The 26,947-nt window shown below is 47.8% G+C and overlaps 1 protein-coding gene across 5 annotated transcripts in view; it reads right to left on the reverse strand.

Moving 5' to 3' along the window:
- The window catches only part of EPN2 (epsin 2), a 94,951-nt gene that overhangs the window by 32,624 nt on the left and 35,380 nt on the right, over window positions 1–26,947 (reverse strand). Inside the window, exons 1-4 of one of the 5 annotated variants that reach the window (XM_032269173.1) lie at window positions 23,658–23,799; window positions 18,497–18,619; window positions 16,864–17,628; window positions 14,781–14,951 (exon numbers count right to left, since the gene is read on the reverse strand). The exons of 1 other annotated variant lie outside the window; for it this stretch is intronic. In XM_032269173.1, coding sequence (XP_032125064.1) covers window positions 14,781–14,951; window positions 16,864–17,458 — 766 coding nt within the window. In that variant the 5' untranslated portion in view covers window positions 17,459–17,628; window positions 18,497–18,619; window positions 23,658–23,799. Of the gene's footprint in view, window positions 1–14,780; window positions 14,952–16,863; window positions 17,629–18,496; window positions 18,620–23,647; window positions 23,800–26,947 lie in introns of those variants that run through there. 3 more of the 5 variants (XM_032269172.1, XM_032269171.1, XM_032269174.1) reach the window with 3 other exon arrangements.

Below are 26,947 nucleotides of genomic sequence, written 5' to 3' on the forward strand. Positions count from 1 at the left end.
CATGACATGAAAAGCACCCAATGCCTGTGCAACTGTAAGGTACTACCCCGTTACAGTCCAGGCTGAGGCCTAGACGTGCAGTGACTCGCCCAAGGCCACCCAGCTGGGGCAGGTGGAGTCTGATGCTGAAGGTCCGGCTCTTCATTACCAACTCTTCCCGCTGATGAGGACACCAGGGCCGAGAGAGGGCAAACGGCTGCAGCTCACAGTAGCCCGGGGGCAGGATGAAAACTCAGAGCCAAGACTCAAGACCTATGCCCCACACTTGTTCCTAGCACCCTAAAGGAACCTTTCCGCCTCAGTCAGTTGCATGCACACTCCCACACCGAGCAGGGCCTCCTCTAGACGGGAAGAAAGTCCCTGTTCCCATGAGCTTGTAGTCTAGTAAGGAGAGACCATAAACAAATCTAAAAAGGAGGGGCGAACAAGGGCAGGGTGGGGAAGAGGAGAGCTTGCTCAGCTATGCTGACACAGGAGGTCCTGGCACAGAGCCATGGAAGGGCTGACAAAAGGGCAGGGGCACTTCCGTTCTGAGAACAGGGGACAGGCTCTGAGGCTAGTGTCAGCAGAGGGCACCCAAGGGCACATGACCAAAGAGTGGTGGGGGTTCAGAAGCCCTCAGAGGTACTTTGGAGAGTCTAAGTGGGGCAGTGATGCCACTTGACTGGCATCACTGGTCTAGGGAGCTTGGGCCAGAAAAGTAGCTATGAAGGGGATGAGAAGTGGCTGGAGTCTGAACACATTTACTTGGGACCTTATGTATGATGCCTGGTTCCAGAACCAGCTGGCACATGGAGCTGACACGTGGTGTGGACTCAGTACTTACAGTACCTTCTTCTGACTGGGGGTTATGGGCTGAAGTGGGCCCCCCCATAAAGTAAGTTGAAGTACCCCAAAACATGACCTTATTTGTAAACAAGGTGGCTGCAGATGTAATTAGTGAAGATGAGGTCATACTGGAGCAGGATGAACCCTAGAGTCAATAGGACTGGTGTCCTTAGAAGAGACAGAGACACGGACACACCAGGGGAGACTGCCATGGGACCGTAGAGGCAGAGACTGCAGTGACACAGCAGCTAGCCAAGTAACAATGGGCCTGCTCGCTTCCCATCCTCCCTCCCTGGGCACCTGCCACCAGGCTTCTTCCTGCCTCAAGCCTTTGCCTGCCTGCTGCTCCCTCACACTGTGTGTGCTGCCCAAGGTCCTCAAATGGGAAAGCAGATACACATCCTCATCCCTATCATCAGCTCCAAGGCCACCTTCTCACTGTGCCTCCCCTGGCTGTGTTATCAGGCCAGTCTCTCATCAGAGTGGGAGCTCCACAGGGAAAGGGGATCCATCCGTTTTATTTACTACTTACACCTTGGCACCTGGAGCTGGCCCTGGTGCACAGGAAGCACCTGGTGGATGTGGAGGTCAAAGCAGCTCCATCCTGGAGGCTAATTCACCAGGCTGGCTTCTGATTAACCCCAGTTCCGCGAGGGTCTCTAAGATTTGCAATTCGTTGTTTTTTTATTTAAGAGCACATGCTTACCTTAAATCCTGTCTTTAGGTCAAACTACCTTAATGTTATTGTACTTCAAATGTCCTACACATTCCTTCTAAACCACCCCTTCCCTATGGTATATAAGCCCTGGCTCTGGGGGGTAATGGCGTGGGATCTGACATCTTGTCTCATCACTGGATGAGAGAGACATGGTTTCTGCTCATAAGTCCCTGATTCTTCCTAAGAAACTGCATTTGTCAGCCTCCTTCCTTGGCCCCTCAGCTTCTCCAGATGTTGTGGGTAGATTTACACAGACCTGCCCACCATGGAACCCTGGGGCAGCTGGACAGCACCTAGACTGCAGCCTGTAGCTGCGTGTCCTAATCTGTTCACCTGCATCCAGCTGGCCATCTCCCCTAGCGGGTGGAAAGCCGGGGCCACGTCAGCTTTGCTTCTGGTACGTAGTATGTGCGCAAACACCTATTCTGCTAAAAACAAATAATGACTGTAACTTCCTATTACCACTCTGCAACACTGGTACTGCTGCCTCAGTTTATAGACAAGGAAGCTCAAATCCCAGGTGAAAAAAGGCAGAGCCCCAACAATGACCACATTGAGGCCTCAACACAGGGCTGGTGACAGATAGGGGAGGGTAAAGCAGAAACAAAAGGCAGTCCATCCATTTGTCTGCATGAATCAATCCCATCCTCAGAAATAAAAAAGCGAGTTGTGCCACTCTCTCTGGGCTGTATTAAAGCCTCTCCTACAATAAGACCATCAGCTTTCATTCTGAAGGTTCCCAGGAAAAAAAAAAAAAAAAAAAAAAAGACCACCAGCTTGTTAGGTGAGAAAGGAAGGGCTCAGCCAAAACACTAAGCAGCTTTTTCTCACTGCCATTTACCCAGGAGTCCCTGAGGTTCCTGCTGCTTCTGTCCACGGTGAAATTAACAAAGCTACAGCTTGTCTTTCTCTGGGTAGAGTCCTAGGGCAGGAGTCTCATCATGGCTGGGGACCTGCAGCCTCGCCCTGAGCCAACCCAAGCTCTCCTGGCATTAGCTAAAGTGGGAGGAGGGATGCTGAAGCCCAGACAGTGCCAGCTGAGGAGAGCAGGCACTTCAACGAATATATCATTTATCTCTTTTTAAATTCAATCATAAACTTAAAAGAAGTTAAATGCCTGCAACAATTTCTTAGAGTAATACTTGTAAACAGGAAACTCATTTTTAAAATGAGTATTCTGATAGTAATTTTCATCTATTCAATTGGAAATAATCTATTACAAAATTATAGCACCTGCTGTGGGCTCAAGGGCTGGCTACCAACTGAGCACTCTCCTCCACTGCTGGCGCACAGTCTGTCTGGAGAGCATTTGCCATGCTTCAAGAAAAAGAATGATGTTCATACACTTTGCCCGCTAATCTCACTTCTGGGAATTCTACGCTGAAGAAATAATCCAAAGAATCCTTAAAAAAAGAAAGAAAAAGTAAGTTTTCTGTACAAAGTTTACCACAGCATTATTTACACTGGTGAAGATCTGAAAAGAAGTCTGATCATAAGAACGACAGTGACAGAGCCACTTCTGGAGTACTTTCTGTGTGCAAGCTGGTATGCGAAGTACATAATTAGCACATGTAATTTACACAATAACCCAGGAGAGAAGCACTATGGTTATGCCCATTTTACAAGTTACAACTTCTCCAATTTAAGTTAACTTGGAGAAGTTAAGTAACCTGTCCAAGGTTTAACCTTTAAAACTAAGTGTTGCTGGGCTTGGTGGTAGGCAACCCTAGTCCCAAGCTACTCAAGAATCTGAGAGGGGTGGAACCCTTGTACCCAGGAGTTCTCAGATGCAGTGAGGTGAAATCACAAACACCACTCCAGCCAGCCTGGGTGACAGAGTGAGACCCCAACTCTAAAAACAACATAAATAGGCCGGGTGCAATGGCCAACACTTTGGGATGCCAAGGCAGTAGGGATCACCTGAGGTCAGGAGTTCAAGACCAGCCCAGCCAACATGGCGAAACCCCATCTCTACTTAAAATACAAAAATTAGCCAGGTGTGGTGGCATATGCCTGTGATCCCAGCTACTCAGAAAGCTCAGGCAGTAGAATCATCACTTGAACCCAGGAGGCAGAGGTTGCAGTGAGCTGAGATTGTGCCAAAATACAAAAAATTAGCTGTGCGTGATGGCACACACCTATAATCCCAACTACTCAGGAGGCTGAGGGAAGAAAATCACATGAACCTGGGAGGCGGAGGTTGCAGTGAGTGGAGATCATGCCATTGCATTCCAGCCTGGGAGACAAAGCAAGACTCCGTCTCAAATAAATAAAACATAAATGAATCAATCAATAAAACAAAGTGTAACTATCTAGCAACATGGAAAATGCATAAAGAGAGTTAGATCTTTTTCAAAAAAAAATCAGACTGCATAATTGTCTTATTTCTCACGAAAATGAGGGGCACCCTCTGTGGCCATGCGCGCCAAGGCCACTGCTCCTGCCCTCCTAGTTTAGGCCCCCCAATGGATTGCCTTTGGTCTCATGCTCCCTCACAAACTGGGATGATGACAACTGAAGGGCTAGAGCAGCTTCATAGTTTACAGCCACTCTGCACTGCCTGCTTGAATACCACCTTCCCCTGCACCCAGTGCACCATGATTGTGCCACCATGCTCCAGCCTGGGCAATAGCAAGACACTGTCTCTAAAAAAATAAAATTAAATACACCAACACATGAACAACAGTTGTCCTTGTACATTATAGTTAAGATTGCAGGATTCTTTTCTTCTTTTTCTTTTTTATTTTTTGCATTTTCCCAACTATCATAAATGGACATATACTACTTTTGACCAACAAGAGGCCGGGCGCGGTGGCTCACATCTGTAATCCCAGCACTTTGGGAGGCCAAGGCAGGTGGATCACCTGAGGTCAGGAGTTCGAGACAAGTCTGGCCAACATGATGAAACCACATCTCTACAAAAATACAAAAAATTAGCAGGGGGTGATGGTGGGCGTCTGTAGTTCCAGCTACTCATAAGGCTGAGACAAGAGAATCGCCTGAACCCAGGAGGCAGAGGTTGCAGTGAACCGAGACGCACCACTGCACTCCAGCCTGGGTGTCAGAGTGAGCCTCCGTCCCAATTAAAATGAAACAAAACTGGCAGAATGACTGACTTCATGTCACACTATACTAGGATAAGCAAGCCGACAAGTAGATTCACTCGAGGGGCTCTGCTTATCCCACTGCAAGCTGGACTAAGCTTTCCATTAGCAGTCAGCAGGAGGAGACTAATTCCATGCGTAACATCAATTTCCAAGCTGCTCCCAGTTGGAATGTCGCCTGCTGCCTGTGACTCTGTGAAAAGACACTACTACGGGCCTTGAGTTGAGGAGAGGGGGAGGAAGAGCCCTTTAACCGAATAAAGCCTGACAGGAAAACTGCAGCCCCCAGCACACAGTTGTCGGTGCCACCGAGGCGCCTGGGGCCCTCCCAGAGGCTCCAATTTGAGGGGTGGGGCCAGCGGTGTGGCCCAGGATTTGGGACTTTTTGGCAGATTTAAAAGCTTGAGAGCTAGTGATTTAGGGAAAAAAGAAAAGGCAACTGTCAAAATGAGGAACTGCCTTTTATCCATAAACAAAAACTAACAACTGTGAATCATACTGTTGCTAAACTGAACCTTAAAGCATCAAGAAACCACACAAATATATAAAGCATTCCTATATTTATGGAATTGACCTCAAATTATTATTTTTTTTTCTTTTGAGAGGCAGTCTTGCTCTTGTCGCCGAGGCTGAGGTGCAGTGGCACGGTCTTCGCTCACTGCAACCTCCACCTCCTGGTTCAAGTGATTCTCCTGCCTCAGCCTCCTGAGTAGCTGGGACTACAGACATCAGCCACTACATCCAGCTCATTTTTTTGCATTTTTAATAGAGACAGGGTTTTACCATGTTGGCCAGGCTAGTCTCAAACTCCTGACCTCAGGTGATCCACCTGCCTCGGCCTCCCCAAGTGCTGGGATTACAGGCGCGAGCCCTGCCTGGCCCTCAAATGTATTTTCAAAAAGCTAACACCCATGCCTGGGGCACAAACCAACAGAAATAAAAAATAACACCACCAAAAGAAAAAAAAAATGGGGTGAGAGGAGAGGAGAAGCTTATTTAGCACTCATACGTGAAATATGTTCTGAGCACCTTTCCTGGTTCAGGTGTTGTGCTTGGGACACTAGGGATACAGCACGAGGCATGAATGGGGTTCCTGCTCTAACAGCTCGTTTTAGTGCAGAGAGACAAAACAGAGTAAGAGAATTTCAGGTAGTGAGAAGGACTCTGAAGACAGTAAAGAAGGATATGACAGAGATTTAAATTGTATAGCCTACTTCCCCATGTGAAGAGAAATCTATCTGTATGCCTTCCCTCCTGTTTCTATTCATATAATTTTTTAATGTCTCCTGGAAGTTGGCTATTTGAAACTAGCAACTGCTGTACTGAGCATCCATGAATAAAGACACTGTCAGCAGCTGTGACTATCTAACTTAAAACTTAGCGACAACTAATCTGACTTAAAACACCTCCCTTTTCCCTCCTACACTTATTGACAGTTTATAAACAATAGTTTGTTTACCTATATTACAAAGGATCCTTTAAAAACAGGTAAATATCGTATTGATCCATTTTCTAAGGCATACGTCAATGTCAATCATTTAGTCAATAATCCCCAATCAGCAATTTTTTTTTTTTTGAGAAAGGGTATCACTTTGTCACCCAGGCTAGAATGCAGTGGCACAATCTTGGTTCCCTACAGCCTGGACTTCCTGAGCTCAGGCAATTCCTCCCACCTCAGTCCCCCAAAGTAGCTGGGACTATAGGTGCATGCCACCATGCCAATTTTTTTTTTTTGTAGAGATGGGGTTTTGCCGGCCGGGCGCGGTGGCTCACGCCTGTAATCCCAGCACTTTGGGAGGCCGTGGCGGGTGGATCACAAAGTCAAGAGATCGAGACCATCCTGGTCAACATGGTGAAACCCCGTCTCTACTAAAAATACAAAAAATTAGCTGGGCATAGTGGTGCATGCCTGTAATCCCAGCTACTCAGGAGGCTGAGGCAGGAGAATTGCCTGAACCCAGGAGGTGGAGGTTGCGGTGAGCCGAGATCGCGCCATTGCACTCCAGCCTGGGTTAACAAGAGCGAAACTCCTACTCAAAAAAAAAAAAAAAAAAAAAACAGAGATGGGGTTTTGCCATGTTGCCCAGGCTGGTCTTGAACTCCTGACCTCAAGCAATTCACCTGCCTCAGCCTCCCAAAGTGCCAGGATTATAGGCATGAGCCACTGCAGACAGCCTCCCAATCTGCAATTTTGATAGCACTTTCTTTTTTAGACAGTCTCTTGCTCTGTCACCCAAGCTGGAGTGCAGTGTGCAATCTCAGGTCACTGCAACCTCCACTTCCTGAGCTCAAGCAATTCTCCTGCCTCAGCCTCCCAGGTAGCTGAGATTACAGGTACTCACCATCACATCTGACTAATTTTTTCTATTTTTAGTAGAGACAGGGTTTTACCATATTGGTCGGGCTGGTCTCAAACTCCTGACCTCAAGTGGCCCACCCGCCTCGGCCTCCCAAAGTTCTGGGATTACAGGTGTGAGCCACCACAGCTGGCCTTGATAGCACTGTTGCAATTCCAAGAACAATCCCATACTCTGACAATCAGAAGAGCTCTTTAAGATCTGGGGTCCAATTAAGTTAACAGTTTAATTAGATATTCCTGGCTGAGTGTGGTGGTACGTGCCTGCATGCCTGTAATGCCAACACTTTAAGAGGCCGAGGCCAGAGTACAGCTTGAGCTCAGGAGTTCCAGATTAGCCTGAGCAACATGGCAAAACCCCATCTCTACAAAATACAGAATAATAATAAAAAAAAAAAAAAACCTGGGCATGGTGGTATACACCTGTAGTCTCGGCAATCCAGGAGGCTGAGGTGGGAGCCCAGGGAGGTAGGGACTACAGTGAGCCATGGTCACACCACTGCACTCCAGCCTGGGCAACAGAGCAAGACCCTGCCTTAAAAAGAAAAAATAATAATAAAGAAAAAAGCATTACATAAGACGAACCATATAATGTTAAAATTGTAATAGGTATACACCATATTTGTCTATTTTGCAGAAAAATTTAAAGTAATTTCGGCCAGGCGCAGTGGCTCACGCCTGTAATGCCAGCACTTTGGGAGGCCAAGGTGGGTGGATCATGAGGTCAAGAGTTCGAGACCAGCCTGGCTAATATGGTGAAACCTCACCTCTACTAAAAATACAAAAATTGGGCCGGGCGCGGTGGCTCAAGCCTGTAATCCCAGCACTCTGGGAGGCCGAGGCGGGTGGATCACGAGGTCAAAAGATCGAGACCATCCTGGTCAACATGGTGAAACCCCGTCTCTACTGAAAATACAAAAAATTAGCTGGGCATGGTGGTGCGTGCCTGTAATCCCAGCTACTCAGGAGGCTGAGGCAGGAGAATTGCCTGAACCCGGGAGGCGGAGGTTGCGGTGAGCCGAGATCACGCCATTGCACTCCAGCCTGGGTAACAAGAGTGAAACTCCGTCTCAAAAAAAAAAAAAAATACAAAAATTAGCTGAGTGTGGTTGTGTGCATCTGTAGTCTCAGCTGTTCAGGAGGCTGAGGCAGGAGAATCACTTGAACCAGGGAGGTGGAGGCTGCAATGAGCTGAGTTCGTGCCACTGCACTCCAGCCTGGGTGACAGAGCGAGACTCCATCTCAAAAAAAAAAAAAAAAAAAAAAAGTAATTTCAAAAATCATCAAGTAAAGGAAAGAGAACCAGAGTTCTTCAAAATCCTAGTTCCAATCCTAGCTTCTTCACTTACAAATGAGAGGATTTAGGGGAGCAACTTCATGCAGTTTCCTTACTAACCTCATCTGCTCTGACAAGTGTGAGAAGCAAATGGACTCCTCCTAAGAGCAGGCAAAGGCCCAGGAGAGGTGATCCGGATGCCAACTGTGTGTCTTGGGCAACTGCCTGACTTCAGTAGCTCAGCCATTCAATAGCCTTAACAAATCATATTCAAATCCCACTTAAAACCCAAGCCCTGTGGCAAAAATGAGCATCTTTTATACCCAACACTTGGACAAATGTGTCAACAAATCTGCCACCTCTGAGGGTGTGTTCATGTTACTGATCAACTTCCTCCATGACTCAATTTTCCACTTGAAGAGATTAACTCTCTCTAGAGTAAGCTAACATTGACAGCCCTGCTGTGCCTCTGCCCCCAGGACTGACTGCCCGCTAAAGATGCAGGGCTCCCCTGACTTACAGAACACATTTGTTCCAGCAAAACAAGATGCCAAATGAGTCTCATCTCCCACCAAATTCTTGGTCCATCCCCAAAACCCAGTGAAAGAGCCCTGAGGACTGGATACACTCCCCACAGGTAGCTGTCCCTGGCCTTTTGTGATACTAGGAAATACCTGGCTGGCAGCCACCAACCACCTCTCAGCCCCAGGCGTGCCCTGCTGTCCCCCTATCTCCTGGTGGCATCACTCAGCCCTGCACCTCGGAGTTCTGCCACCTCCCACACCCTCAGGAGACCTCAGCTGGCCCAGGATCCTTCCAAGGTCCGCCTTAGAAGCTGGCTGAATTTGGCTTTTCTTTTTTTAACAATGTTATTTCCCCATATTTTTGAGTTTTCAAAAGTAGACCTGCATAGGACTCCCTTTTCAGATGCCTACTTCTTATCAAAACACTCTCCTTCATGTGTGTACATGTCTCGTGTAAGTGCACGTGTCCGTGTATACGCATGCTCCAGCTCTACTCCCAGAGCTGGGCAAACAGAGCTGAGGCCATGACAACTCTGGTTTACCCCTGAGGTTCCCGTGCTATGAAGACAGCTTCTGTAGAGAGTCCTCTGAGGGCCTACTGTGCCTGGAAACTTCCTGGACACACTCATGAAACAGTGCACAAGAAAGCTTCCGAATTCTAGCAAGTCTCTACTGGGTTTAAGACAACCGTGGATAGCCCTGCCACTCCTCCACTCCCTGAGAAATCCCGTACTCCCCTTAGATTCTTGCCAGGCCACTAGAGAGTGGAGGCATGGCCGGAAGGCCTGGCGGAGAGTAGCAGCAGCTGTTGGGGTGATGCCACAAGACAATGATCATGGCCACTGCTCCATGGCGTCCTGGGCAGGCTGCCTGACACCCTGTGCTTCCCAGCTGCACAGAACCAAACCAAATTTGGATCCATCTCTAGCCACCGTATACAATCCTGGCTTTTTTTTTCTCACCTCTATTTTCCTTTTGCCACAATTTCTTCTGTTATCTATTTAATCCTGTGGCATTTCATGTGTTTTATAAGCCAACTCAAATCCTTTCTAGAGTGAAGGAGGGCAAATAAATTAAATGGTCATAACCTCTAGTAATCACTTGGCAAAACTTTGCCGGGGCTCTCAGCCCAGAGGACCAGTGGCCCAAAGGAATCCATGACATTTCCCTGGGAGCAGACCTGAAGCATACCACAGCCAGGGCCAACAGTGTCAGCAAGACAGGAGGGGCCATCAGGACAGCCAAGAAGACCCGGCTGCAGGCAGCAGCATTCACCCGGTAGGAAGTCCACCACTGCTCACTTTGGTTTCAGGACCCAAGGTGGTTTTGGTTCACTTGAGTGAAACAAAAGGCAATGAAGATTTCTATTCTGTCCGCCTTCCTTTTTTTTCTTTTTCTTTTTTTTTTAACAACAGTTAAATGCTGGGCAGTTAAACTCCACCAAGAACTGCAAGGTACCAGGCAACACAGGACTTGCTCAGGGAACAACAAGACAGCTGTTGCTCTGGCTCTGCAGACTGTAATTCAGGGAGCTCAGCAAGGGGGCTGAGAACACCAAGCTAAGTATTCCTTCCTTCCCTCACCAGCCCTCGACAGAGGCCAGCCAGGGCAGAAGATCTGGCCCCTGGCCTTAGAGTGTCCTCGGTGAGAGGACAGCAGCAATCTTTCTTTCCAGCCCTCCACCTTGGCTCAGGGATGCTTTTCCCATCCCCATATGCCTCCCTTTGATGTAGGTTCCCTCCATCCCAAGAGCTTCTGTAATTTCTCCAAAGCCTTTTGACACTGTGGCCAGTCCTGCAAAACGTAACAGGAGATGGTGGAAAGAGCCCTGGGAATGGGTAACATGTGGGCTGCTCACCCCCACCAGTTTTATAAGCTGTAGTTCAGGCCTGCTGTCATCTCTGCGTGATCTTAGACAAATCCCTCAGTCCTCTGGGCCTGAGGGTCCTCCTTTGGGCTACACAGCTTCTGCCCACACACAATAGTCCTGTACACTGACTACATGCCAGGATCATGTGAGGGCAGCCAACGCAGGTAAGCCTTAAGAGGCCCCAGCCTTGGGAGGGCAGGACAGCTGGTGTGTCAGAAATTATAAGGCAATGAAGTAAACATGAGCGCCAGGGGCTGGGCGTGGTGGCTCCCACCTGTAATCCCAGCATTTTGGGAGGCGAAGCTGGACAGATCACTTGAGGTCAGAGGTTCGAGACCAGCCTGGCCAACATGATGAAACCCCATCTCTACTAAAAATACAAAAATCAGCCAGGCGTGGTGGCATGTGCCTGTAGGACTACTCAGCTACTCAGGTGGCTGAGGAAGGAGAATCATCTGAAGCCAACTAGGCAGAGGTTGCAGTGAGCCACTGAAATCCAGCCTGGCCAACAGTATGAGACTCCATCTCGGGGAGAGGGTGGGACAAGAACATGAGCACCAGGTGAGGCTGAATAGCTGACTGCCAATAAACACTGCCCGTGCTCTGACAACTCCGAAAGTGTGTCTGCAGCCCAGAATTCTCTTCCCAACTCTGGACTTCTCAGATCTTGACACCTCTACCGCACTTCTAGGAGATACTTCGATGTGTCCTGAACTCGATCCCTCCACAAACCTGCGCACCCACCCTCACCTCAGGTGCTGGCAGCTCCGCCTCCAGCTGCTCCACTTCCAGCCCTCAGAGTCATCCTCAGCTCCCCTCTCACTCTGCCCAGTCCTCTAGCAAGGCCTGTCGGCTTGTCTTTAAAACATACCCAGAACCCAGCCACTGCCCAGACCTCTGCAGCCCTGCTGGGTCCAGACCCCCACCATCTCCCACCTGGAAGCGGACAGTGGCCTCCTTACCTAGCTCCCTGCTCCCATCCTGCCCATACACAGCCCAAGGGATCCTCCTAGCCTTCTTCCTCCACCTCACTGTGAGTCAAATAAATTTCTGACATAAACCCAGAAGGCCCAGCACCAGGCCACTGTGCATGGTCTCTAAGGTAATCACAGTGAAAGTGTTTCAAAAGCTCCTAGCAATGACATCATCACAGCATCCAAACATGGACACAAAAGTACCCATCATCAAGACTAGCAATTCAAGGAACACTCCCAGCCAGAGAGTTGAGAGGCCCTGCTCTATACCTCCTCCAGGCCCACCTCTGCCATGCTCCGTCACTCAGTGCTACCTCACTGGCTGCCTTTCTTCAAATACCCTGAGCACACTCCCACCTCAGGGCCTTTGCACAGCTGCCCTTCTGCCTGGAAGGCTCTTCCCAACCTCCACAAGGCTCACTTCCCCACTCCTTTAATCCTGGATCCATTAATACTGCAAGCCACCCTCCCTTACCTCCCCCAAGACACTCAGCAGAATTGCTTTTGTTTTGCTGTTTTCCAGAGCACTCATTACATAACATGCTGAATAATTTATATTGTACTTTTCTTTTCCATCATCATGTAAGCTCCACAAGGGCAGGGGGCTCAGCTCTGTGCTCAGTGCCTGGCCCCCCAAGGGAATTCAATAAAGACAGAGCAGAGCACAGGTAGGACAGGCTTCAAAAGGAAAGCCCAGAGCTGTGCCTGCAGGCAGACGTCAGCAGGCCTAGAAAGGTCTGGAATGCTTCTGTGGGAACAGGAGGACCCCCAGACTGAGGGCAGGGGACAGAACTGGTAGAAGCAACTGAGGTCTGCAACGTCAAAGGCCCCTGCAAGGCCTGGCATCTAACAGGGCTTTCTGAGATTCAGGATCCTGCATCCTTTATAAAGAGGGAGGGTGGGTGAGACTGGGAGAGGCTGACAGCGGGAAACTGGTCAGAAAGCTGGCACTGAATTGAGGCCATGGAACAAGATGGACAATTGGAGAGACTTCCGAGGTCAGATCTACAGATCCACGTGGGAGGTGAGAAAGAGGGAGGGGCAGAGGGAGGATGAGATGGCATAAGGCACATGAAAGAAAGTTCTCCTCAAACATCCTCGTGATTACTGCCAGTCACACGAGAGGCCTTTCCAGCTGTGGCTGCTCTCGTGTGAAAAGGACCTCCTAGCAGCCTGCATCCTCTGCCTCTGTGGAGTCTGGAGTCCCAAATCCACTACTCACAAACATCTCTCCTGAATCGCAGCCTGTATCTCACCTGACGGTTTTCTGAATGGTCGGCATCATTCTGAATTATCCACTGCCGATTTCCAAGAAGGTGTGCTCCAAACAAATCGACTGGTGTGCATAGATTAAGCACTTACCTTACACTCAGCCCTTTGTGAAGCATCAAGAAAGAACAGAGAAGAAACACGGGCAGAGTCCTTGCCCTCCACTCTGACAGTCCCCTACCCTCTGACTGGGAGGGAGTAAGATGTGGAGAGGATGCGCACACCCAACAGTTAAAGGGTGACATGCAATCCATGTAACACGCGTTTGCTTAAAACTCATCTGGAGCGTGAGAACGCTTCAAAAAAAGAGTATTGTTTTATCTTCAACTCCTATCAGGGCTGAAAGACAGGAGAAATCCACATGGGCTGGACACTTTAAGCAACTTGCCAGGTTGGAGGAACAGGGGACAGGTGGTGGGAGCGGCATCCAAGCAGAGAGAACAGAATGGCACAGGCAAAGGTGCAGAGGCAGGGCCAGAGACAGCCGCAGCAGAGGAGATGGCCAGCCTGTAGGCCTGCCAGGCCGTATTTAACACGTAAACGTCCTAGGAAAGCCAGTTCGCCAATGGGAGAGCTAGAGGGCCAGGGGAGCACAGAATTAGCCACCAGGGCTCAAAACAGACCTTGTCAGTTACCAAATGGACAGAACACAGAAAAAACAAAAAGGGAACTCCATGGAGAGTTCTATGGGACCTGTTGAGAACAGCAGCCCCTGAATATCCAGGGAGTGAAGTGGGCATGTAACTCCAATGCCTCTGGGTGACCCTTTAAAGCACACTTTTTAACATTTACATTCTTTACAGTGCAGAACTGGTCTTCCTTACGTTTTCTAATGTCAGTTTAGAAGAAGCCAAAATCCTGTGTAAACTGTTAGGGGAAGACAGGGGCATGAAGGAAAATATCCTAGAGCTAAATATAGTGATCACACAAATACCCAAGTCAAACAAGCTGTAATATTAATGAGGCATGAATGAACAGTAACTGTTTCCAGGGCTGAATAAAGGCTGGCCATCTTATCAGGGAAGTTACACAAAAGCTCTCTGTCGTGTCCCTTCTTGTAAGAAGAGTAGAAGAGAACAGACACCTTTCTTCTCTGTAGCAGAGACCCCACTTGGGACCGAAGGTAGATTAGACTGAGAGCATTTTCTTGTAGGCAACAGTGAAAATCTGTTTTCAGTTTAACCTGCTACAGTTGTAGGGCTCTGATCAGGATACATTATTAATTAGTAGAAAGAGAAGCCCCATTTTTAGTTACCCATTGAATTAGGTATCTTCAAACACCATGACCTAGAATTGACAGTACAGCTAACTCTCTGTTTTCCATGGTAACGGGGATTCAGGAAGAAAAGCAGTTAATTGGGAAGCAAAAAAGAAATCCCATTTTATTCAGGGCAAGGCATACTTTACTGCATTTAGGATGATGGCTTCCAATGATCATCCACTGAGGATCTTATATTTGTCTGGCATTGTGAGGTTTAAATCACATATTTCTAGTCCAACAAGTCAAGTTGTCTGGCCCACCACCGTGGGTGGGCCTGGCAGGTGACAGAGCCCCTCCATTTTGTCAGGGAGTGGGAGCATGGGGAGAGCATGGGCCATCACCCATGCCTTACTCAAAGAACAGCTCCCCTGCTAAACCTTTGACAGAGCTTCTAGCAAGTGACATGTGATCCTGGTAGGGGGGCACGACCAGGCCACAAGCTCCCAGAAGAGAGGAAGAAAGGGCTCCTGGGCCTGCTGGTGGCCAAACCGCCAGGCCCAGAGGAGACAGGAAGAGAGTTGGCTGTACTGACACGGCAAGCATACCCCCAGCAAGCTGCCCAGCATTTCTAGTAAGGAAAAAAGCAAACCGCCGTCCCACCTCGGGCTGCGCGGTCACAAGTGAGGCAGGGCTGGGACCAGTCGCCATTTGGGCGGGAGGCCAGCCCCAGGTGCGGCAGGAAGGGGTGGCGCTGGCTCAGTGGCTGCAGCTCCTCACTCTGACCCAGCGGGGCCCCTGTGCGGTGCTGGGGGCACAGCGAGGCCTCAGGCGCTGTGGGGCAGGGACACACACACACACAGAGAGAGACACGCCATTAGAGGGAGCGCAGCAGCCCCTGCAGGAGGTAGAGGCCAAGGCCGCTCAGGGTCAACCCCGCAGCCCACCGCAGTGGAAGCCATGAAAAGCCCGCTGACCACATTCTGACCCTGAACATGCAGCTCAAGCGTAAGGTCTGAGGGAACCAAAAACTTCAGAGCTGGAACTGTGGCAGTATCATTTAGCCCAGCAGAACCTAGGGCTACAGGCCCTGGACTCGGTGCGAGGAGGAAGGGTGGATCAAACCAGCCTCCTGTACCCACACTGTCCCACCCCTGCCTATGCAAAGTTTCACAAATTCTTCATGGAACATGAAGCTGTTTCAGCTCCTTGCTTAGCATCCTCTGGCTTCTTGAGAATAATGACTGTGAAAAGCACATAAAGAGACTGGCAGCTCCCCCTGGCCTGCATCAAAGCCACAGACACAGCCACAGGAACAGAGGAAGTCAAGGCAGGTTGGGACCAACTCAATACAAAGGGAGCCTCTCTGGGGGTTGGTAAGAGGGTCCTTGAGAGAAACAAAACAATTTCACTTCTTAAAGGGCAATCTTCATTTTTTGATGCAACTTAACCCTGTGTGAGACTTCTGAGATTAAGGTTAAATTGTTTTCAAGTGGTTTACCTAAGGTCGCAACCTTTGCTTAAGCAAAGCAGTTCACACTAAGGAGGAAAATGACAACTACAAAAGGGACAAGAATATGTTAACCTGCTTCAAGCTTGGTAATAATTCAGAATTCCTAGAGGCAGGAAATCTGACTTTAATATGCAAATCTCTCATTTGACACATTTCTCAAAATGCTAGTGGTGGCGACACAATGTCAAATCGAAACCTGCAAAGGCAGGAAATGTTAGTAAATGGTCTGGTAACAGAACGCTGACTAAGCACGGGTTTACTGAGGTCTGTCAAACTACAAACTGCCTTTAAAAAAAGTTTTCGCTATGCTGACATAGTGTTACTAGGGATCTGCACTTTTGTTTTTGCAGGCAGAAGATAAAATTTATAAAACCCCCGCCTCCATCCTCACCCTGCCCCACAAAGGCCACTAGGGCCACCTGTCTCTCTGAGTATGGGGTCCACACTGTGGCTGGCACAACACTGTGAAAATGGAGAGGCACCTATTCAGGGACCACTTCCAATGAATAGCCAGGATGCCAACGTAGCTCACAAAGACCAGCTTCCATCAGGCCCCGAACTCCACTCTGTTCCCTGACACCTCTTCCAAACATAGGGCAAAGACCCAAAATAATCCAACATGCAAAACCAGAACACAGACCAGCCCCACTCAATGCAGACCCAGCCATACAACCAAATCACTGAGAACTCTCATTTGCATGTTTGGAAGGGAGGCCTTGTTCACACTAGCAACCTGTAGAAGCTTTTTTTGCTGAAGTAGAGTAACACTGAGCCATTCAAGAGACCTGCAGCTCAGTCAGTAGAAAAACGCTTAATATGAGATTAAAGAAACAAGATTATCAAGAAAGAGCATTTGTTTCCTCCTGGCTACCAGAGTTAACTCCCCATTGTACGTGCAGCAGGACAACCCCTTTGCTGCCAGGCCCATTCTGACAAGGAAGCAGACAAGACCTGTCTCTGCCCACCGTCTGCCCAGATGTACAGAATGAGACCACAAGGCAGCAAGGAGCACTAGGGTCCCCTGAACCAGAGCAGCCAAGGGACTAAAAGTCCCTTTATAACCAAAACTCAATCCAGACCAAGGACAATTTGCCTGGGCCACCAAAAGCTGGGTACTGAGGACAGATTCGAGCTCTGCGGTAGCCACCACTCCCTAAACCCAAGGACACTCGCCCTGCCCGTCACCCATTGCTGCTGCTCTGGCAAAGGGTGAGAAGCACTTCCATTACTCACAGCCATGATAGGAGGCTGGGGACCCCCCGGCCTTGCCATACTCCTGCTCCGAGTGGCTGGTGGAGAGGTTGGGCTGGCTGGAGCCTCGCCCAAAGGTGATCTGGTTGCTGCCCATGCCAGTGGCAACCTGGGCCATGCGCTCTTTGGTTTTGAGAGCCTGGGCCCTCTCAGCCTTCAGCCGTTCCTCGTCCTTGAGGAGGGCCACCAGTTGCTTTGACTTCTCACGCACATTGATGCCCTGGTCCTTGCCATCTCGGTCAATGTACTGGAAGTCCTTCAGGGTCTGGATGGCGAAGATGTTCTCACGGCACTGCTGGGCCACACGCTCGGAGCCTGTCTTGATGAGGTAGTCCAGCAGTGTCAGCGCCTTGTACACATGCCGCCAATTCTTGCCATGGTCATTGAGCCGCTTCCACACCATGCTCATGATCTCCGAGAAGGCCACCACATTGTAGGTCAGGTCAGCTATCTCAGTCATCAGAGAACTGGAGGGGCCCCACGGGTCATTGGAGGTGGCTTCCCGAACTTTGATTTCTGCCTCTGAGTAATTGTTCACAATGTTTTTCATCTGCCTTCTGATAGACGAAGTCGTCATTTTTATTTTCTTTGTTACAAATTTAAAGCCCTTCAAAGAGAGAAACTTTCCTGTTCTTGGTAAGTGCGTACCCTATGAAGGTTCAGTTTCCGTAATCAAGCTGGAGCAAGATCCCTGAATGGTCATTTCCTCCTTTGGAGCCTCAGATCCGAAAAGCTGGAAGCCATGATCTAGAGAAAGAGAAAACCCACTCCATTGCGATGTAAGCCCCCTGCAAGGGTGGGAGACTCTGGTCTAGCAGCAGGTACTGAGTAAAACTGGGGGACTAAGTGGACATACCCAGCCTCCTTAGAATGAACTCAAGATAAAATCAGTATTACCAGTAACAATGAATAAAACTTAAACTCAAGTTTAAGCCTTCAGGAGAAAAGAAGTAAACATCATGACTGTTGCTGTATTTTCAAAACACTTCCACTGGAATGGCTACTTTGTGGGATTTTTCACTGCCTGGCAAAAGCCAGCTGTGGAAGAATCAGAAATGCTGGGGGAAGCCCATCTTGGCAGATTTAAAATTACACCTGAGACCAGATACGGTGGCTCACACCTATAATCCCAGCACTCTGGGAAGCTGAAATGGGAGGATTACTGGAGGCCAGCCTGATCGAAACAGTAATACCTCCATCTCTCTTTTTTTTAATTTCAATTTAAAAAAAAAAAATAGACATGAGGACAAGAAAGAGTCTAATTTCACGTCTACCTTAACTCAAAAATGCCTGTCAATATCTTCAAAACTGCTTTGGTCCACTGTGCTTCTGAAGGTCCAGAAAATTCTCCTTGACAACCACTTTTTGCCTGACCTTTCCTGCTCAAGAATGTATAAAAGTTCCTGATAGCTCTTCTACAACAAGGATAAAGACCTCTACTTGGCTTTCAGAAGCCTCCAGCATGTGGCCCAAGCTAACACAGCCTTAAAACTTACTTGGTTATAGCCCAGCCCCTCATTTCACAAAGAAAACTGAGACCCTTGGCTACCCATTAACTAGCTCCAACCAAACATATCCTCTATCCCCTCTCTTCCTCCAGACAGCACTCACTTACCAGGCTACAGTGAGATCCACGTCTGTGACATGAGGCTCCTGTCCACAAGTTTGGTAACCTCCATCTGCCTCATCACCAGTGAGCACCCAGCACTTAGCACTGTGCCCGACACAGAAATGAACACTGTTAAATAAATGAATGTTACAGATTAAAAACAGAGTCCCTGCCCTCAAGGAGGCCACAGTCTGTCAGGGGATGAAGGTGCCTTATCTATAAAATGGGAAAATTGAGGCCCTAGAAGTCTCCAGGGACTGCCCCAGGTAGATTAACACAGCTGGGGACCAGATACAAAGCAAGGGGCTCCACTCACCATCCCAACCCCCTGCTTGGCTCCCCCCTGCAAACCCTCAGGGTAAGGATTATTTTTCCCGCTATATCTGGTCAGCTATCGTAAATCCTCTAAAGGCTGTCAAGGGACCAGGGATAAAAACTTTTTCACGGAACCTGAGGCCTGGAATCACAAGGTAGATGACTAAGTCACTCCAGGCCTAGAACCTGTGCCTCCCTTTCCTCCTGTGGTGGTCTTTACTCTCAAGATGTTTCTGCCACAGAAACAACAGGCAGCTCCTACCTTCCTCATGTAAAGCCCTGGATGAATAATGGGCACATCAAAACAAACAAACAAGTAAATAAAAGGTGTCAGAAGCAAGGAAAAGCCACAGAAAATGCAATGATTACTCATCACAAATAATCACACAAAAAGATGGGTGTAATATTGTGAAATATGGATTTGGTCTTCATCCCTGACACTTGGCAGAGATTCCAGACTTAAAATCCTTGGAATCTCCACGGTGATGTCTTTTTGCATGTGAATGATTGACTGAGGGCTGGCAGTCCCTAGGCAGCTTCAGGATGGGGCTGGTCACCAGAAAGACCAAGGCAGGATCAGTCTTGGGAAGGGGAGAGGGACTGAAGGTTAAGTTTATCACCAATGGCCAATTATTTAGTCAACTGTGTCTCCATAATGAAGCCTTCATAAAAAGGCAAAAGGACAAGTTCAAGAAGCTTCTGGATGGCTGAACACATGAAGGTTCTTGAAGGGTGGCACTGCGGCATGGCATGGAAGCTCTGTACTCCCTCTCCCACACCTGGCCTATGTATCTCTTCAACTGTATCCTCTGCAATATCCTTTATAATAAATAGGTAAATATAAGTCAACTTCCCTGAGTTCTGTGAGCCACTCTACGGAATTAACTGAACCCAAAGAAAGCATCCCAACTTGAAGCTGGTTGGTCAAACATTCCAGAGACCTGGACTTGCACTGCTGGGAAGGAGGGAGTGGTCTTGTGGGACTGAGCCTTCAACATGTGGGATCTGAAGCTATCTCCAGCTAAATATCGGAGTTGAATTGAAGGACACCTAGCTGGTGTTCTGCAAAATTGACTGTGGGGAGAAAGTTACAGAAGTCTTCTGTATTGACTGCTGTTCAGTGTTACATGAGAAAATAGGAAAAAGCACTTGTATGATTTTCCACACACAAAAAGGGGACAGCTCATAAAATTTCACCCTGGTAATAACCCACACATCTGCTAATGGCCAAGGAGGCCTCCTCTCCATCCGCAAATATGTCAAGGACTCTGCCTCTATCTGAAGCCACAGAACAGGGCTTCAGCTAAAAGCAGGCATATTCTGCTTCTCCATCGATCTGGCCAGCTATCATACATCCTCTAAAGGCTGTCAAAGGACCAGGAATAAAAACTTTTTCACAGTGATCTGCACATTTGATATATTTAGGTTTTTCATTCATGATGCAACATTCATTGCTAGCAAACCTATGACAGGCCTCATAAAGAAAAAAAAAGAATAATTTTTAATGAATATTTCCCAGCTTAAAGTGCAAATACGTGTCAAAATCAGTAGTAATGTTCAGATGTACTCAATGTCCAGGAGTCTTACAATGTGCCAGGGACCACCAGGCCCTTCTATTTTTTGCTCTATGTGACGTAGGGCAGGTATGACTCTTCAGCTTCTTAGAGAAGTGGGCAGAGCTAGGATTCACCACTGACAAGGACTTCGGCTGGGTGTGGTGGCTCACATCTGTAATGCCAGCACTTTGGGAGGCCAAAGCAGGCAGACTGCCTGAGCTCAGGAGTTCAAGACCAGTTCAGGCAACATGGCGAAACCCTCTGTCTACTAAAAATACAAAAAATTAGCCAGGCATGGTGGCATACACCTGTAGTCCCAGCTTACTAAGGAGGCTGAGGCAAGAGAATTGCTTGAACTTGAGAGATGGAGATTGTAGTGAGCCAAGATTGCCCCACTGCAGGGCAATAGAGTGACACACTGTCTCAAAAAAAAAAGAAAGAAAAAGAAAAGAAAAAACAGAGGACTTCAGCTACCTCCTTCCCAGTAAAATGGTCTCAAATGGTTGAGAACGTCTTAAGAAAAAAATAGAAACACTTTCTTTTTTTTTGTTGTTGAGACGGAGTTTCACTCATGTTACCCAGGCTGGAGTGCAATGGCGCATCTCGACTCACCGCAACCTCTGCCTCCTGGGTTCAGGCAATTCTCCTGCCTCAGTCTCCTGAGTAGCTGGCATTATAGGCACACGCCACCATGCCCAGCTAATTTTTTGTATTTTTAGTAGAGACGGGGTTTCACCATGTTGACCAGGATGGTCTCGATCTCTTGACCTCGTGATCCACCCGCCTCGGCCTCCCAAAGTGCTGGGATTACAGGCTTGAGCCACCGTGCCCAGCCTAGAAACACTTTCTTAAAGGAGAAACAACACCCTGCGCTCTGCTGCCCTCCCCTATCTGGTGACCTTGTGGGTGGCATAAAAAGGCTTCAACTGGGTTCCATGTCCTCCCAGGGGGACTATGAGGCGCTGCCAGGGCTCCCAACAAGCCTCCTAGACCTTTGGCAGCAAAGAAAAGGCAACAATTCTTGTAAGCAAGGGCCGAGGTGCTGCTGCCCTCTTAGACACAAGCTGGGAAAAGAATTCCAAACAATTTAGAAAGAGGGGCTGTTGACCAAGGCAGGGGCTTTCTCTAACAGACAAACTTGCAAGGACATCAGTTGATGGTCTCTGAAATACTCAGGCTTCAGGAAAAAGAAAAAAGCTAATAAAATAATAAAATACCACACCTGTTATCCCAGCACTTTGGGAGGCCAATGCAAGAGGATCACTTGAGGCCAGGAGTTCAGCAACAGCCTGGCCAACATGGCAAAACCCTGTCTCTACTAAAAATACAAAATTAGCCAGGCGTGGTGGCATACACCTGGAATCCCAGCTACTTGGGTAGCTGAGTCATGAGAATTGCTTGAACCCAGGAGGCAGAGGTTGGGGTTGGAATGAGCTGAGATCGTACCACTGCAGTCCAGCCTGGGTTACAGAGTGAGACTGTCTCAAGAGAAAAAAAAAAAAAAAAGAAATCCTCATGATATGGTTTGGCTGTGTCCCCACCCAAATCTCAACTTGAATTGTATTTCCCAGAATTCCCATGTGTTGTGGGAGGGACCCAGGAAGAGGTAATTGAATTATGGGGGGCCTGTCTTTCCCTTGCTATTCCCATGATAATAAGTCTCACAAGATCTAATGGGTTTATCTGGAGTTTCCGCTTTTGCTTCTTCCTCATTTTCCCCTTGGTGCCACCATGTAAGAAGTGCCCTTCACCTCCCACCAAGATCCTGAGGCCTCCCCAGCCATGTGGAACTGTAAGTCCAATTAAACCTCTTTTTCTTCCCAGTCTCGGGTATGTCTTTATCAGCAACATGAAAACAGACTAATACACCTCACTAGGGCCAGGTGTGGTGGCTCACGTCTGTAATCCCAGCACTCTGGGAAGCCGAGGTGGACCAATCACTTGAGCTCAGGTATTTGAGACCAACCTGGGCAAGATGGTGAGACCCCCATCTCTAAAAAATAAATAATCATCATTAGGAGAAAAGTCACTGGAGGCGCCTCCAAGAAACCACTTTCTAGGCCAACTGGGCTACACACCTCACCTAAGCAAAACTTTGGAGACTGAAAGTAACCAACCGTGAAACAGCCCATGATGCATGGGCCATGAGGCAGGACTCCAGCAGTGCCAGTGAGCACAAAGCTCCAGCTATTCCAGATGAACACCTGGACTTCCATCACTTTGCCACACTTGGCTTTGTACACCTCAGCGCCCCATTTTTCGCTTTTCCCCTCAACCACAGGACTGGCTGTAAACATTCAAACATCTCCTCTCCCAGCAAACACCTGCCATGATTCCATCCCAGGAGCAAGCTCCAAACACATACCACCCTCCACGGCACATCCTGTTATTTCTTTTCTTTTCTTTTTTTTTTTTTTTGAGACTTAGTCTTGCCCTGTTGCCCAAGCTGGAGTGCAGTGGTGCAATCTCAGCTCACTGTAACCTCTGCCTCCCAGGTTCATAGGATTCTGGCCTCAGCCACCCAAGCAGCTGGGATAACAGGCACCCACCACCACACCCAACTAAGTTTTATGTTTTTAGTAGAGAAGGGGTTTCACCATGTTGGCCAGGCTGGTCTCAAACTCCTGACCTCAAGTGATACACCCGCCTCGGCCTCCCAAAGTGCTGGGATTTCAGGCGTGGCCCACCGCGCCCAGCCACATCCTGTTATTTCCAGAACCTGAGTTTTGTTTTGTTCTCACTCTTTTTTGCATAGTTTGCATGCTGTACTTTCCAAACTTTCCTTCTCAATTTGTCAATTTTCTTGTTTCCAGCTTGTTAAGACCGAACTAATGCACAAGCAAATGCAACTAAAACAGGATCATTTGTTACCTTTTGAGCTTCTCACTCAAACCTGAAGAAGTATGTGTGTGATCAGTTCACAATCATTTCTTAAGGCCAGATATGGATGTTAGAGGTAGAGGTGGGAGGGTTGTCAAAACAAGGAAAAATAACGTTAAACTCTGTTAAAGGTTTAGACTCACTACAGAAAAATAAATAAATAAAATTAAAAATTAAAAAACCTTACTCTCATAAATTACATACTGACAATTGAAAGGGTCCTCAGTAACTAGAAATGCCTTTAGAAATCCAGTTCTATCATCATATCATCAGTTATTACTTAGAACTATTTTATGCTAAGTGATAAATGAAGTACATGAACTTGCACAATTCTGTCAAATTTTAAATATGTTTGAATGAAGACAGCAAGATGTAAGGTAGGATTTATTATTCAAGGCAAACAAACCTTTCTGTACCTTCCAAGAGAGCTGTGACAGGGACTGGGCCGGGTGCGGTGGCTCACGCCTATAATCCCAGCACTTTGGGAGGTCAAAGCAGGAGGATCACTTGAGCCCAAGAGTTCAAGACCAGCCTGGACAACATGGTGAAGCCTTGTCTCTACAAAAAAAATTAAAAATAAAAAAAAATTAGCTGAGCATAGTGGTACACATCTGCAGTCCCAGCCACTCAGGAGGCTGAAATGAGAGAACTGCTTGAGCCTAGGAGATGGAGGCTACAGTGGACCAGGTGGTCCATGATGATGCCACTGCACTCCCGCCTGGGTGACAGAGCAACTTTGTCTCAAAATAAAACAAAACAAAAACAGGCTGAGTAGGCCCACAGAACGGCCACTTTATTTTCTAGATGAGATGACCAGGCAAAGCCTCCCAGCTACCACCCTGCCGGCCATACCTTCCCCACTCCGGTCCATGCCCTAAAAAACTGTTTTGAAATTGTTTTAATGAATAATTCATTTTACTAAGAAATCAGGGAGCTGGTGCACATTAGATAACTATTGTTAACCACACTGAGTCAATAAAATTCTAACCAACAGCAAAAAAACTGCATGTTTGAGGTGGCCTGGGGAAGTAGCACCATGAGCAATGCAGAAATTGTCAGGCCTTCTGAAATATGCTGGGAGCTTCAGAGCCTCCACGTAAAAAGCCATATATATTCAATATGAAAGAGAATACTCACTTTTCCACAGTTAGTCCCCTTAAACCAAATATTTCATTTCCATTCTGAAAACTGAATCATTATTTTTGCCTATGTAACAACTCAAATTCCCCTCTTCTTGGAAAGAGTACATCAGTCATTATTGGGGAACTGGCCAGGAATAGGCCCAGGACTCAGACCAGGCCAATCAAAGCCCCACCGTCCCGCAGCCCAGCAGCTACATCAATGATAAATGAAGAATCCAGACTGGACCACCTGTAGACCTCTCTAGACGATTCCTAAAACTTCTGGGAAACCAGAAGGTTTGTTAAACTGCTGGAAAACACCACAGGGCCCGAGCCAGAGTTTACCTATGATTGACGCAGCCACAAAAGAAAGCAAGAAGCCAAGGAGAGGAAAAGGCACAAGACACAACAGCATGTGGTCTGTACCTACCTGTGCATGAAGCCATTTATCCCCCTGGAATTCTCATGCTGTAACCTACAACAATGCATGCTTTTGACACCTGCAACTGCAAACCCTGTGCACGAAGCAACTGAGTGAACCAGACAGAGGTAGAAAGGCAGCAACAGCTAAACAACATAGAGCGTGGGCACTCCCCTAAACCTCCAACAGGGCCTCAAGTAGGAGTGCAGAGACATCAGCCAGCCTGTCCTCAGTCACAGGTGACCCACAGCCCCAGACTGACCAAGGAAAAACTGCATCCTTCTCAGGGGGGCTCAGCATTCCCTCTGAATGAGGCACCCCCAACCAAAGTCTGGGATCATCTGCTCTTTTTTTGAGAGTGACTCATGACATGAACCATAAAATAACAGCTGTATCCCCATACATGCAGGGGACAAGCTGGGGGAAAAATTTCTGGCATACTTGAAAACACAATCAGAATTCAAATGAGGGTAGAGACTGGAAAGAGACTAAACAAACAGCAAACAGAACAAAACTGGAAAAAACATTTCCAAGGCTAGGGTTATGCCCCAGGAGGCAAGAAGTATTCCATAAAAATGTATTCTGAGAGCTTGAGGAGCTGGGTGGGGAAATTCTTTCCAAATCTAGAGTTCCCCATCAAGGGAGACAGAGAGAGGCTTCTCACAGTTCCAAGCAGACGTGAAGGCACACGTCTCTGTGCCCGATGCCTATGTGCCACCCAGGTGTGGCTGACCATGTGCTGAGAGGATGCTCGCCTTTCAGCTGGGGTCTACATCAAGTCCCTAAGGAAACTACGGGCAGTGGCTTTGTAGCAGCCATCACTGAAGATCAAGCTTGGCTGTCCGGGAACTATCTCTCCACTCCCCGCCCCAAACCTTACAGTCACAGGTCAATCAACATTGACTAGGAAAATCCAGTCCCAATCAACAAACATGAGTGAATTAATTGACCTGAACATTTTCACCTTGGATAGCAGCTCCACCTATGTATGTCTGACAGCCTCCTATGTTTCTACATATTCTTTATTTTTGTAAAAGCATATGACAGAGAATGCTTGGGAAAGGGGTACACCCCACCTTTTCCATAGTGTTCTACCAGTGTGGTCCCTCAACCAGATACATCAGAACTTCCTGGGAATCTGTTTAAAAATCCAGTCATTCTGGGGGCAGAGCTGAGGGACTGCCACTCTCTTAGCCCCCATGGGGACTTCTAGGCATGCTGGAGTCAGTGTTACGGTCCACTGCAGGACATGTGAATGTGTGCAATACTCCACAATCCTCAATTCACTGGCTTCATCTTTCCTGAGGTGCAGACCATGAGTAAGGAAACATCTCTATCTTCCTACTGGAGAAAGGGTACGACAATCATTACAAGGAGGCTCAGTTGGGGTAGCTGAGACCGCAGCTCACGTGACCAAATCTCACAGGCTCTCCAGAAGACAACAGGCCAGTTAGGACAATATGGACAGTACCACATTCTTTTCAACAGTCATCATTTCAGCCAAAAGAGAAAAGACTATTATGACTGTTTCAGCCACCCTAGCAATAACTTAAAGCCTAATAACGGCTGCTCTTCCCATAAAGAAAAGAAAATAAATCCTTTATTTCCCTCATACCAGAAAAACTATGAGATTCAGCCAAAAAAGAAACATCATCTTCACTAACTGAAAGTGGGCATCTATATTCTGATGACTTCTTGTTGGTTAGAGAAATCATATTTTATATCAGCTGGGCAGGGTGCTACATACTTATGATCCCAGCTACTCAGGAGGCTGAGGCAGGAGGATCACTCGAGCCCAGAAGTTCAAATTTAGCCTGGGCAACCTAGCAAGACCCTGTCTATAAAAATGAATAGCTTTTTGTAGTAAAAAAATTTGTCAGTCTCCAAAAAGTGGGCTAAAAAAAAAAACTTTATACTCATACTTACAGAATTCTGGGGCTGGGCGAGGTGGCTCATGCCTGTAATCCCAGCACTTCGGGAGGCCAAGGTGGGCGGATCATGAGGTCAAGTTCGAGACCAGTCTGGCCAATATGGTAAAAACCCAGCTCTACTAAAAATATAAATAATTAGCCCAGCGGGGTGGCAAGGACGCCTGTTGTCCCAGTTACTTAGAAGCCAGGGGCAGGAGAATCACTTGAACCTGAGAGGCAGGGGCTGCAGTGAG

This window comes from Sapajus apella, unplaced genomic scaffold (assembly GCF_009761245.1).
Source record: "Sapajus apella isolate SASKATOON/1434 unplaced genomic scaffold, GSC_monkey_1.0 scaffold189, whole genome shotgun sequence".
In the NCBI taxonomy this organism is placed as follows: Eukaryota; Metazoa; Chordata; class Mammalia; order Primates; family Cebidae; genus Sapajus; species Sapajus apella.